Source organism: Dendropsophus ebraccatus, chromosome 4, assembly GCF_027789765.1.
Source record: "Dendropsophus ebraccatus isolate aDenEbr1 chromosome 4, aDenEbr1.pat, whole genome shotgun sequence".
In the NCBI taxonomy this organism is placed as follows: Eukaryota; Metazoa; Chordata; class Amphibia; order Anura; family Hylidae; genus Dendropsophus; species Dendropsophus ebraccatus.
Genome location: NC_091457.1, coordinates 165,524,813 through 165,537,521, shown reverse-complemented (window position 1 = coordinate 165,537,521; position 12,709 = coordinate 165,524,813). Strand labels below are relative to the sequence as shown.

The following is a 12,709-nucleotide window of genomic DNA, read 5'->3' as shown; positions in this document are numbered from 1 at the left end:
GCCTCCCACCATAGAGTGGATGCAGAGCAGGACTGGCCTGGATTTAGCGGAGCAAAGAGCAAACAGCCCGATCATTTATAACGTGTGGGATAGGCGGAGCTCAGACTGGTGGAATCTTCTCGGGGAATTAGAAACATAGAAGATTTCAGCAGATAAAGCCCCCCGTCCATCTATTCCGCCCTCATATTATTTCCCTCCTTAGGATAGATGTATGTATATACCAGGCAGATAGATGTATGTATATACCAGGCAGATAGATATATGTATATACCAGGCAGATAGATATATGTATATACCAGGCAGATAGATGTATGTATATACCAGGCAGATAGATATATGTATATACCAGGCAGATAGATATATGTATATACCAGGCAGATAGATATATGTATATACCAGGCAGATAGATATATGTATATACCAGGCAGATAGATATATGTATATACCAGGCAGGTTTTTATTCAGTTATTGTAGATTTACCTACCACATCTGCTGGAAGTTTCTTCCAAACATCTACTACTCTTTCAGTAAAGTCATATTTTCTCACGTTGCTTCTGATCTTTCGCCCAGTTACCTCTCACTGTCTCCTCCTGTTCTTGAGTTCACATAACTGACACTGACTGACGCTGACTGACACAGACACTGACTGACTGACACTGACTGACTGACACATAGCACTCAGCTCAGTCTTCCTTCTCTTCTTCTCTGTCAGGCTGCTCTCCACACTGTAAGGTTGAGGACCTTCTGGTCATGTGATCAGGTTCTTTCTCTCTCTCCTTGTCACTTTCTTCCCCCCCTTCTCTCTCCCTGTCACTCTCTCTCACTCTCTTCCCCTCTCCCTCTCTCTCTCCCCCCCCCCTCTCTCCCTGTCACTCTCACACTCTCTCTCCCTCTTTCTCACACTCTTCCTCTCTCTGCTCTACAGTGAGGGGGCTGATCATCAGAGCACCGGGCCTCTCTCTCTCTCTCTCTCCCTCTCTCTCACTCTTTCCCTCCCTCTCTCTCTCTCTTTCTCTCTCTCTCTCTCTCTCTTTCTCTCCCTCTCACTTCTCCCCTCTCCTCTCTCTCTCTCTCCCCTTCCCTCTCACTCTCTCTCTCCCCTTCCCTCTCTCCCCATGTACTACAGTGAGGGGGCTGATCATCAGAGCCCCGGGCCCCTCTCTCTCTCTTTCTCTCTCTCCCTCTCTCTCACTCTTTCCCTCCCTCTCTCTTTCTCTCTCTCTCTTTCCCTCTCACTTCTCCCCTCTCCTCTCTCTCTCTCCCCTTCCCTCTCTCTCACTCTCTCTCTCTCTCCCCATGTACTACAGTGAGGGGGCTGATCACCAGAGCCCCGGGCCCCTCTCTCTCTCTCTCTCTCTCTCTCACTCTTTCCCTCTCTCTTTCTCTCTCTCTCTCTCTCTCTCTCTCTCCCTCTCACTTCTCCCCTCTCCTCTCTCTCTCTCCCCTTCCCTCTCTCTTACTCTCTCTCTCTCCCCATGTACTACAGTGAGGGGGCTGATCACCAGAGCCCCGGGCCCCTCTCTCTCTCTCTCGGCCCCTCTCTCTCTTTGGGCTGACATTGGCCGTGACTTGTTGTGTGAGCTCTAAGGCGGATAGATCTGCATGGATTTATCTTAAGTGTTTTTTCATGCTACTAAAATGGAGTCGAGCTCCTGGCAGCGGCCGTCGTGCTCCTCGTGTTCTGTATTTTGCTCGGAGGGGATTACATTTCACAGCAGCCTGGCCTCCGGGGACCTGGATGTAGAATGTAAAACACGACTGGACGTTATCAAGACCTCTCACCGCCCTTCAACACCTTGTGTCAGCGCGTGCTTCTCCATACCTGACGGGGGCGCTCAGGATCCCACAAGGGGAGAGACGACCAGACAGATCAGCTAAGCTGTATTCACACACGCCGGATTGTCTCCTCTACATCTGCAGATTTACCGAGCACCAATCTGCAGCATTTCTGCCACGTGGGACTTAGTCGGTAGATTCAGGCGCAGGTCACATGATTTCCTGTTATTGCGCACTGTGCAGGGAGGTTATAAGTAATTCACAAAACCACAGAATTCACCAGGGACTCGGGCTTGTTACTATTCTACCAGACCGAATATTTTTATTCTTGGCTGCAAATAAGAATCCGTCACCTTGTTTGTTGGCCGGTTCCGTAGACCCCTCTGTGTCGCTGTCCGCAGGTCCGTGGTCTCAGCCGATGGAACGCGTGAAAGAGGCCGGAGCATCCTGGGCTGCACACACAGTGGTCTTATTCTAATGGCTGATAATACATCTGATACTGTGTAAATATAGCCTGACTTTTATAAAGAAAATAGCCTTAAAGTGAATGTATCACCCAGATTCTATTTACTGATCCACATACTAAAATGTTATTTTCTAAATGTGAATTGTTAAAGGAGAAGTCTGGCGAAAATTTTTATTAAAGTATTGTATTCCCCCTCAAAAGTTATACAGATCACCAATATACACTTATTACTGGAAATGCTTATAAAGGGCTTTTTTCCCTGAACATACTACTGCATCAAGGCGTCACTCCCCAGATAACATGGTGATGTCACTTCCTGGATAACATGGGGATGTCACTTCCTGGATAACATGGTGATGTCACTTCCTGGATAACATGGTGATGTCACTTCCTGGATAACATGGTGATGTTACTTCCTGGATAGCATGGTGATGTCACTTCCTGGATAGCATGGTGATGTCACTTCCTGGATTTAATAAAAAAAAAAAAAAAAAAAATAAAAAAAATGGTGATGTCACTTCCTGAATATAATGGTGATTTCACTTCCTGGATAACATGGTGATGTCACTTCCTGGATAGCATGGTGATGTCACTTCCTGGATAAAAAATGGTGATGTCACTTCCTGAATATAATGGTGATGTCACTTCCTGGATAACATGGTGATGTCACTTCCTGGATAACATAGTGATGTCACTTCCTGGATAACATGGTGATGTCACTTCCTAGATAACATGGTGATGTCACTTCCTGGATAACATGGGCACTAGAGGGACACTGAGCATCCTTCTGTCATCATCCTCTCCAGCAGCCACAGCCCACACAGCTCTGGGAGTCGTGACATCACCATGTTATCCAGGAAGTGACATCACCATGTTATCCAGGAAGTGACATCACCATGTTTTCCAGGAAGTGACATCACCATGTTATCCAGGAAGTGACATCACCATGTTATCCAGGAAGTGACATCACCATGTTTATCCAGGAAGTGACATCACCATGTAATCCAGGAAGTGACATCATCATGTTATCCAGGAAGTGACATCACCATGTTATCCAGGAAGTGAAGCCTTGATGCAGTAGTAAGTGCAGGGAAAAAAGCACTTTATAAGCATTTCCTGTAATAAGTCTATATTGGGGATTTGTATAACTTTTTGGGGCAGTACAGTACATTGATAAAAAAAAATTCTCCTGACTTCTCCTTTAAGTTTGGTTGTGGTACATTATTATGGGGGCGGCCATGTTGCCTGAGCTGCCTTTAGAGCAGTCAGAGATGTGCATTACAGCAAACATCATGGACTTAGGCACAATAGACAGGAGCTGTCCCATTGACATGAATGGGAAAGGAGTCTGGGGCATGCTGTGTGACCTTTGCAGAGGTCATTCCATGAGGAGGGGGCTGAGCTGTGCATCATGGTTTGTCCTCCTGACATATATGTCTGTGGTAGGCCTCTGGCTCATGGGGCAGGGCTCGTAGCTCTTAGCTTTTAGCTGTTACATTGCTGTATTCTGTGGGTTTTTTTGTGTTCTTCTGTATGATGGGGACAACACACAGGACAGATGTCCCTCCGCCTGTAGTTCTGTGTAATCTGTAACGTGATCTCTTTGGACGGCGATACGACCTGTTCCCTCCGTGTTCCAGGTCGGTCTGATCCTGAGCCGTACACCCGGAGTTCCTCCCTGACCTTATCTCTTTTCCTTCCAGTGCATTCGCCCCGATGAAGCCTGCACCACCCTGGACAGCAGCATGCTGATGGTGATGATCGACAACAGGAAGACCCTGACCAAGCCGCTGGTGGTGGTGTCACAGGGGAGCCCCCCAGGTAACCCCCCCCCTCCCCCACCATATAGTGAGGTCCCCGCAGGCGCAGCTATAGGATGGTAGAACAGGCCTAAAATATTTGGTCCATAGGATTTAGCTGGATGTTAACATTTCAGTACCAGAGATCCTTACATGAGGATGTCATTGGGTTTCGTATCGGCCGGTGCAGGCCGTGTATCTGCTGTATAACGTACTAATCCCAGAAGGGAGGGTTAATAACCATCAGTCACTCAGTCATAGGATTCATGGGCCTCGCCTGCTGAACTCTCCTCTAATAACACTTAAAGGGATAGTTTAGCAAAAAACAAAATTATTTCAAATCAACTGATGCCAGAAAGTGCCAGAGATTTGCAATTTACTTCTATAAAAAAAATATTCCAGTACTTATCAGCTGCTGTATGTCATGCAGGAAGTGGTGTATTTTCTCCAGTCTGCAAAGCAGGAGAGGTTTTCTATGGTGATTTGCTGCTGCTCTGGACAGTTCCTGACACGGACAGAGGTGGCAGCAGAGAGCACTGTGTCATACTGGAGAGATTACACCACTTCCTGCAGGACATACAGCAGCTGATAAGTACTGGAAGACTGGAGATTATTTTTTTAATAAAAGTAAATGATAAATCTCTGGCACACACTGGGACCAGTTGATTTAAAAGAAAACATTTTTGGTGAACTTCCCCTTTAATATATTGCTGTCAGCCGCACATCCCCTGAGAGATGTTCAGCCGATAGCGATAGATATATATGCGATCAGCCGAGGATCGGGCGTTTCCAAGCTCCTCGTGGTCACTGACGTTTTTACCATCAGCCAAAGTAGCGTTTCTAGCAACTCTCCCTGCCGATTATCAGCGTGTGTAAAAGACCCCGAAGGATCCGAATATTTGTGCCATGAACCATAGTAAAGCTGCTGTAAAGCAAACTGCTGAAAACATCCGATCACACAGGACATGGCAGCTCGCCGTCTCCGTTCCTCGCTCATGTATATATAGGATTTGATGTTTTGTTGACCGGACATTTTATTCCCAAGAAAGATTCCTCCCAGACGGCCATGGCGCACAGACTTCTCTGCCGCTGGAGGAGATTACTGGTGTTGCTGATCAGAGTGACGGCCGGTGATAACCCGGCTCCGGAAGGAGATAGAGATTCTGCCCCCCCTATCATATACAGCCGGGGGTCCTCAAGCTGGGAGCGGTATGGCAGTTTGGTTCCTTGTAAAGTCAATGGAGCTGAATTGTAATACCACACACGACCTGGGAACTGGGGGGGTGCTGTTTTTGAAGAAGAGCTGCTAGTTTTTTTTATACTTGAGAAATCCCTTTAATTCTAGTTGTATCTACAGGTTGTTTCCTTTCACCTTGTGTATATGATGATTGGCCTCCATGTTCTTGTCCTATCATACATCTTATTGTATCTATATGATGCTTATGTGTAATAATGTTCCTTTTTGTATACAGGTACTTCAGTCAACAAAGCCCCACCAAGTATCCCTGAGCGTAAGTCATACCGTGTATATATATATTCTATATATATGATGAGAGACGTTATACCGTACACCATGGGGTTGATGTTACGTATTCTGACAATTACATGGCCGCTCACAATCCTCCTTCATAGCAGGTGGTGGGGGGTGCAGAAGAGTCTAGAAGGGATAGAGGAATTAGGAGGTGCTTAGAGGAGTCTGGAGGAGGGGGCAAAGGAGTCTGGAGGAGGGGGCAGAGGAGTCTGCAGTAGGGGTCAGAGGAGCCTGGAGGAGGGGACAGAAGAGTCTGGGGGAGGGGACAGAGGAGCCTGGGGGAGGGGACAGAGGAGCCTTGGGGGAGGGGACAGAGGAGTCTGGAGGAGGGGACAGAGGAGCCTGGGGGAGGGGACAGAGGAGCCTGGGGGAGGGGACAGAAGAGTCTGGGGGAGGGGACAGAGGAGCCTGGGGGAGGGGACAGAGGAGCCTTGGGGGAGGGGACAGAGGAGTCTGGAGGAGGGGACAGAGGAGCCTGGGGGAGGGGACAGAGGAGCCTGGGGGAGGGGACAGAGGAGTCTGGAGGAGGGGACAGGGGAGCCTGGGGGAGAGAACAGAGGAGTGTGAAGGAGGGACCAGAGGGGTTTGGAAGGGGGGACCAGAGGGGTTTGGAAGGGGGCGAGAGAAGTCTGGAGGAGGGGACATAGGAGTTCAGAGGTTGGGACAGATGAGTTTAGAGGGCACAAAGGAGTCTGAAGGAGAACACAGAGCTGTGTGGGGGAGACCGTGGTCTCTGTCCCTCCCAAATGGCCTCTGTCTCCCCTGAGCAGCCTCTGTCCTGAGCTCTTGACCTTACTCTTCCACTCACCCTCAGGTTTGGGGTCAGCTCTCTTACGTTTTCTCTCAGGTTTGGGGTCAGCTCTCTTACGCTTTCCCTCAGGTTTGGGGTCAGCTCTCTTACGTTTTCTCTCAGGTTTGGGGTCAGCTCTCTTACGTTTTCTCTCAGGTTTGGGGTCAGCTCTCTTACGTTTTCTCTCAGGTTTGGGGTCAGCTCTCTTACGTTTTCTCTTAGGTTTGGGGTCAGCTCTCTTACGTTTTCTCTCAGGTTTGGGGTCAGCTCTCTTACGTTTTCTCTTAGGTTTGGGGTCAGCTCTCTTACGTTTTCTCTCAGGTTTGGGGTCAGCTCTCTTACGTTTTCTCTTAGGTTTGGGGTCAGCTCTCTTACGTTTTCTCTTAGGTTTGGGGTCAGCTCTCTTACGTTTTCTCTCAGGTTTGGGGTCAGCTCTCTTACGTTTTCTCTTAGGTTTGGGGTCAGCTCTCTTACGCTTTCTCTCAGGTTTGGGGTCAGCTCTCTTACGCTTTCTCTCAGGTTTGGGGTCAGCTCTCTTACACCTTCTCTCAGGTTTGGGGTCAGCTCTCTTACGCATTCTCTCAGGTTTGGGGTCAGCTCTCTTACGCTTTCTCTCAGGTTTGGGGTCAGCTCTCTTACGCTTTCTCTCAGGTTTGGGGTCAGCTCTCTTACGCTTTCTCTCAGGTTTGGGGTCAGCTCTCTTACGCATTCTCTCAGGTTTGGGATCAGCTCTCTTACATTTTCTCTCAGGTTTGGGGTCAGCTCTCTTACACCTTCTCTCAGGTTTGGGGTCAGCTCTCTTACGCTTTCTCTTAGGTTTGGGGTCAGCTCTCTTACGTTTTCTCTCAGGTTTGGGGTCAGCTCTCTTACGCATTCTCTCAGGTTTGGGGTCAGCTCTCTTACGCTTTCTCTCAGGTTTGGGGTCAGCTCTCTTACGCTTTCTCTCAGGTTTGGGGTCAGCTCTCTTACGCTTTCTCTCAGGTTTGGGGTCAGCTCTCTTACGCATTCTCTCAGGTTTGGGATCAGCTCTCTTACATTTTCTCTCAGGTTTGGGGTCAGCTCTCTTACACCTTCTCTCAGGTTTGGGGTCAGCTCTCTTACGCTTTCTCTTAGGTTTGGGGTCAGCTCTCTTACGTTTTCTCTCAGGTTTGGGGTCAGCTCTCTTACACCTTCTCTCAGGTTTGGGGTCAGCTCTCTTACACCTTCTCTTAGGTTTGGGATCAGCTCTCTTACGCTTTCTCTCAGGTTTGGGGTCAGCTCTCTTACGCTTTCTCTTAGGTTTGGGGTCAGCTCTCTTACGTTTTCTCTCAGGTTTGGGGTCAGCTCTCTTACGCTTTCTATCAGGTTTGGGATCAGCTCTCTTACGCTCTCTTATTATTAGAATAGGACGGATGTGCCAATGAGGAAAGAACTTTGCGTCTGAAGGATCTGACAATAAATAGACCCTCTTGGACATTGCTCTTGGGTCTCTGCGACTTTTCCAGCTAGAGGAAGTCTTGTATTTCTTTGTCTGGAATTAATTTCAAACATTCGCAGCTTTGCCAAATTTTCAGAACAATAGATTCTATTTTGGTGATTTTGTGTCCTTTGCCTGACACGACCGGTTTCACGCACGGTTCCTCTCTCCACCTACAAACGGGCGCCGGGCCAAGGAGGTCTCATAGGTTACAAAGTAGAGTTGGCTGAAATGGCCGAACACATGTAGGAATAAGTGATATTTCCTTAAATCCTGGTAATTCTGTCTGTGCGGCTTTAGAAGGCAGTAAAGTGCTACTGCTGAAAAACTTTGTTCACGGACGTGCAGCAAAGAACCAACTCCTCACAGCTACGCGGGAAGAACAATTCAGCACCAGATTTTATCTCTTAAGGAGAATCCCACAGATGCCGCTATAGGAGCTGATTTATAGCCCATAAAATGAGATGGCAATATATAGAACGGCAAGGTGAACCCACAACAAAACTTAAAGGGGTATTCCAATCAGTCATAATTTTTGATATGTTGCTGCCCATGGTGAGACTAACAATTCCTTCCATACTTGCTATTATCTATTCAGTCTCCTTCCCCCAGTTCTCAGGCTGCTACTTTCTGCTGAAGACACAAAAATCTGTGTGTGAGCCTTTCTCTCGGTCCCCTCCTCCTCCCCCCTCCCTTCTGAGACAGCTGATGTAAACAAGTCCCTAGCAGGCTGTATCTGCAACATTGTAGCTTCTTTGTAACGGGGAGGGGGGGGCTTTAGGTCGAGTGTCTAATGAACTCACTGTGATTAACCCTCCCAGCATTACAAAGAAGCTACAATGTTGCAGATACAGCCTGCCTGGGACTTGTTCACATCAGCCGTTTTAGAAGGGGGGGGGAGGAGTGGGAGACAGAGAGAAAGGCTCACACACAGAATTTTGTGTTTTCAGCAAAAAGCAGCAGCTGAGAACTGGGGGAAGGAGACTTAATAGATAATAACAAGTATGGAAGGAATTGTTAGTCTCACCATGGGCAGCAACATATCAAAAGTTATGTTTGAGCGGAATACCCCTTTAATAGACCCCATTATAAGACAGTGGGGTCCGTGAGGACATTGTGGACTTTACTCCGTGTGGACTCCGTCTTAGAGCCAAACATGTATTGTCTATAATATAAAAATTCTACAATAATCCCCATCAATAATGTTTTCTCTCTCATTCCTCTAGCGGTCTTCTACGGGCTGGACACGCCGGTGGTGGTCGGGATCGCATTTGCCGCCTTCATTATTGGCGCACTGCTAACGGGAGCCTTGTGGTACATTTACTCTCATACAGGTAGGTCATATTACTATTGGGTTTTGGAGTCTGAAATCCCCAAAAAGTCACATTTCTACGTCCTCTCTAAGATTCATGTCAGCAAAGTTTTAACTAAAACCCCATTGACATTATGTCTTCAGGGTACGCCTGGTGTCAGGAAGTGCCAGAGATTTGTAATTTACTTCTAATAAAACATCTCCAGTCTTTCAGTACTTATCAGCTGCTGTATGTCCTGCAGGAAGTGTTGTATTCTCTCCAGTGTGACACAGTGCTCTCTGCTGCCACCTCTGTCCATGTCAGGAACTGTCCAGAGCAAGAGAGGGTTTTTTTTATGGGGATTTGCTGCTGCTCTGGACAGTTCCTGACATGGACACAGGTGGCGGCAGAGAGCACCCTGTAACACTGGAGAGAATACACCACTTCCTGCAGGGCATACAGCAGCTGATAAGTACTGAAAGACTTGAGATACAAATCTTTTTCTGGCACCAGGTTATTTGAAAGAAAAAAAATTGTCGAAAATCGCATCGGTGACATTTTGCCCTTTTAGAGTTTGATCTGTTGCTTCACGTTTATCTCTTCGTTGATATAAATCACGAGTTTCCATATCGTTTCTCGATGAGACAAGAAGTGTAAAAATATTCCCCATTAATCTCAGAATGTTATTTTCCGCTGAATACTTGAATCCAGAGTCATAATTTCACAGTTCATTTCATGAGTAAAATCCAGCGTGACATCACTTTATGGCATGCTGTAATCTGGGACCGGATCGGTGGAGAGCGCTTAAGGCGGTGTACTGAAAAAATCATATTGAGTGTTTTTTCCGACTGTCAAGAAAAATGTCATTTTTAGTCTTCTGAGGCGGCCAAAACATCACAGAGAGTACCGCCTTCTTATAAAACGCACTTATGTAATCTGTATGTCTTTTTTTTCTGTTGAAAAAGGAACTCCGTCTAATATTGTTTTTTTAGTTAACTGGTTTTAAAAAGTTATATAGATTTGTAATTTACTCCTATTTAAAAATCTCCAGTTTTTCAGTACTTATCAGCTGCTGTATGTCCTGCAGGAAGTGGTATATTCTCCCCAGTCTGACACAGTGCTCTCTGCTGCCACCTCTGTCCATGTCAGGAACTGTTCAGAGCAGGAGAGGTTTTCTATAGAGATTTGCTGCTGCTCTGGACAGTTCCAGACATGGACAGAGGTGGCAGCAGTGAGCACTGTGTCAGACTGAAGAGAATACACCACTTCCTGCAGGACATACAGCAGCTGATAAGTAGTGGAAGATTGGAGACTTTTAAATAGGAGTAAATTACAAATGTATATAACTTTTTAAATCCAGTCTCTAAAAAATTATTAGCACTTATTACGACTTCCTGCAGGACATACAGTAGCTGATAAGTACTGGAAGACTGGAGATTTTTAAATAGAAGTAAATTACAAATCTATATAACTTTCTGAAACCAATTGATTTAAAACCTCAGCTGTGAAGGCATGATGGGAATTGTAGTTTTGCAACAGCTGGTGGGCTGAGGATTCCCCATCCCTGCCTTTAAGCATCAGAAAAACATGGCCACTTTCTTTCAGAATCAGCGCCTCTCTTGTCCTCAGTGTGGATGTGGTATTGCATCTCTGTTCTATTGAAGAGAATGGAGCTGGACTGTAATACACACAGCCTGAGGGCCTGTCATGTACATCTCGTCCTCACCCCATCAGCGGGGATCCCAGGCCGGGTCTGAGCATTGTGCAGAGTCTGACTGTTACCCTCCCTTCCCCCGCCCCCCTAGCAAACAAATTAATGTAAAACACGTTCCCTTATACATTCCATATTCCAGCACACGCAGCCTTCTCCGCCCCTGTGGTTTGGGGAATACATTCCTGGTTGCGCAGCTGAATAGTTTTGCACCACAAATAGTTTTCTCTGCAATATTTAAAAAAAAGACGACTTTTCAGGCCGATTTTACAGAGGAAACACTGGAAGCCGTGATTCTATCCTGCACAGTGATGGATCACATATATATATGGTGTACTCTCTCCAGTCTGACACAGTGCTCTCTGCTGCCACCTCTGTCCATGTCAGGAACTGTCCAGAGCAGGAGAGGTTTTCTATGGGGATTTGCTGCTTTTCTGGACAGTTCCTGACATGGACAGAGGTGGCAGCAGAGAGCACTGTGTCAGACTGGAGAGAATACACCACTTCCTGCAGGGCATACAGCAGGTGATAAATACTGAAAGATTTTTATATAGCAGTAATTTACAAATCTACAAAACTTTATAATACTGCTTAATTTAAAGATCCCTTTAAGTTGACATCACCGGGCCCCACCATGAAGTTGCTGATCGGCTGTGTCACAGGCAGATGATGGCTCCGACCATTGTTATAACAATGTAGGATAATTCTTCATAGACTTCTATAGTATAAAGGTGGAGAGCGCAAAACCCAAACCATCTGTAGCCGCTGGACCCCGGGGCCCAGAGCTTTCATACAGATTTGACCCTGTGGCCCGTGACCCTTATCCCCCAGGCCCGGACCCCTCCCCGCTGACCATTCTCCATGCTTGTGTTGGTAGTTTGAGCTGTTTCGGTTTATGTGCCGGTTCTGCGGTTTTATACTTGTCGTACATGGAACCAGAAAGAAAGGATCTTATACACATAGAAGGCGCCTGGCTCTGCTACATGGCTCTAACCTAAAACATGGGGCGATACAGGGTGACAGTCAGGGTGACCATGACCATAGCCGTGTCTGCAGAGCCCCCTAGCTGGCGGAGGGTGTACTGCAATGCATCCCTGCCCGGCTGTAGAATGGCCCCCCCTCCCCAGCTTTTAGAGTCTGACTGTTGTTGCCTATGTAGATGGGAGTGCTGTAAAGCATGTCTCTAATTGCAGTTAAAACCATCTCTCCCCATATATACTGAAAAATAAAATAATAATAATGTTTCGGTATCTGAATCTAATCAGTAATAATAAGTCTTGGTGATACAGATGTATGAGTAACAGTGTAAGGGCCCTATTCCACGGGGCGATTATCATTCAGATTATCGTTAAATTGTTTGAATCTAAACGATAATCGTTCGTTTAAATAGCAGTTAACGATTAACGACCGAACGAGAAATCATTGATCGTTTAATAAGACCTGGACCTATTTTTATCGTTGCTCGTTCGCAGATCATTCGCATTGAATAAGAAGTCATTCGGTCATTCGCAGTAGTGACGAACGCAATAGCGACGACAAGACGACCGCAAGAACGATCATAAGTAACGTTTATCGTTCCATGTATATGGGTGAACGATTTCAGGTCTTACGTAATATCGGTCGTTTGGATCGTTTATCGTTAACGATTATGCGAACGATAATCGTCCCGTGGAATAGGGCTCAAAGTGTGAATTCACACGGACAGGATCTGCAGCAGATTGGACGCTCAGCCATTTAGTTGCATTGATATCTGCAGCGGATCCTGTATGTGTGAATGGACCCTTAGTGTGAGCTGTTGTTTCTTTCATGAGTTTATGGGGGAGCTCTGACCGCAGGCTGGGGTGATGGTTGTTACATGCGGGGGCAGGGAGTGGTGGTGATGTTAGAG

General features: G+C 46.8%; 1 protein-coding gene across 3 annotated transcripts in view; it reads left to right on the top strand.

Annotated features, from left to right (window-relative positions):
- TGFBR3 (transforming growth factor beta receptor 3) overlaps positions 1–12,709 on the top strand; it is a 159,049-nt gene that overhangs the window by 130,472 nt on the left and 15,868 nt on the right. For all 3 annotated transcript variants that reach the window (XM_069967662.1, XM_069967661.1, XM_069967660.1), the window contains 3 exons: positions 3,946–4,063; positions 5,514–5,552; positions 9,045–9,152. In XM_069967662.1, the coding sequence (XP_069823763.1) occupies positions 3,946–4,063; positions 5,514–5,552; positions 9,045–9,152 (265 nt within the window). The remainder of the gene's footprint in view (positions 1–3,945; positions 4,064–5,513; positions 5,553–9,044; positions 9,153–12,709) is intronic.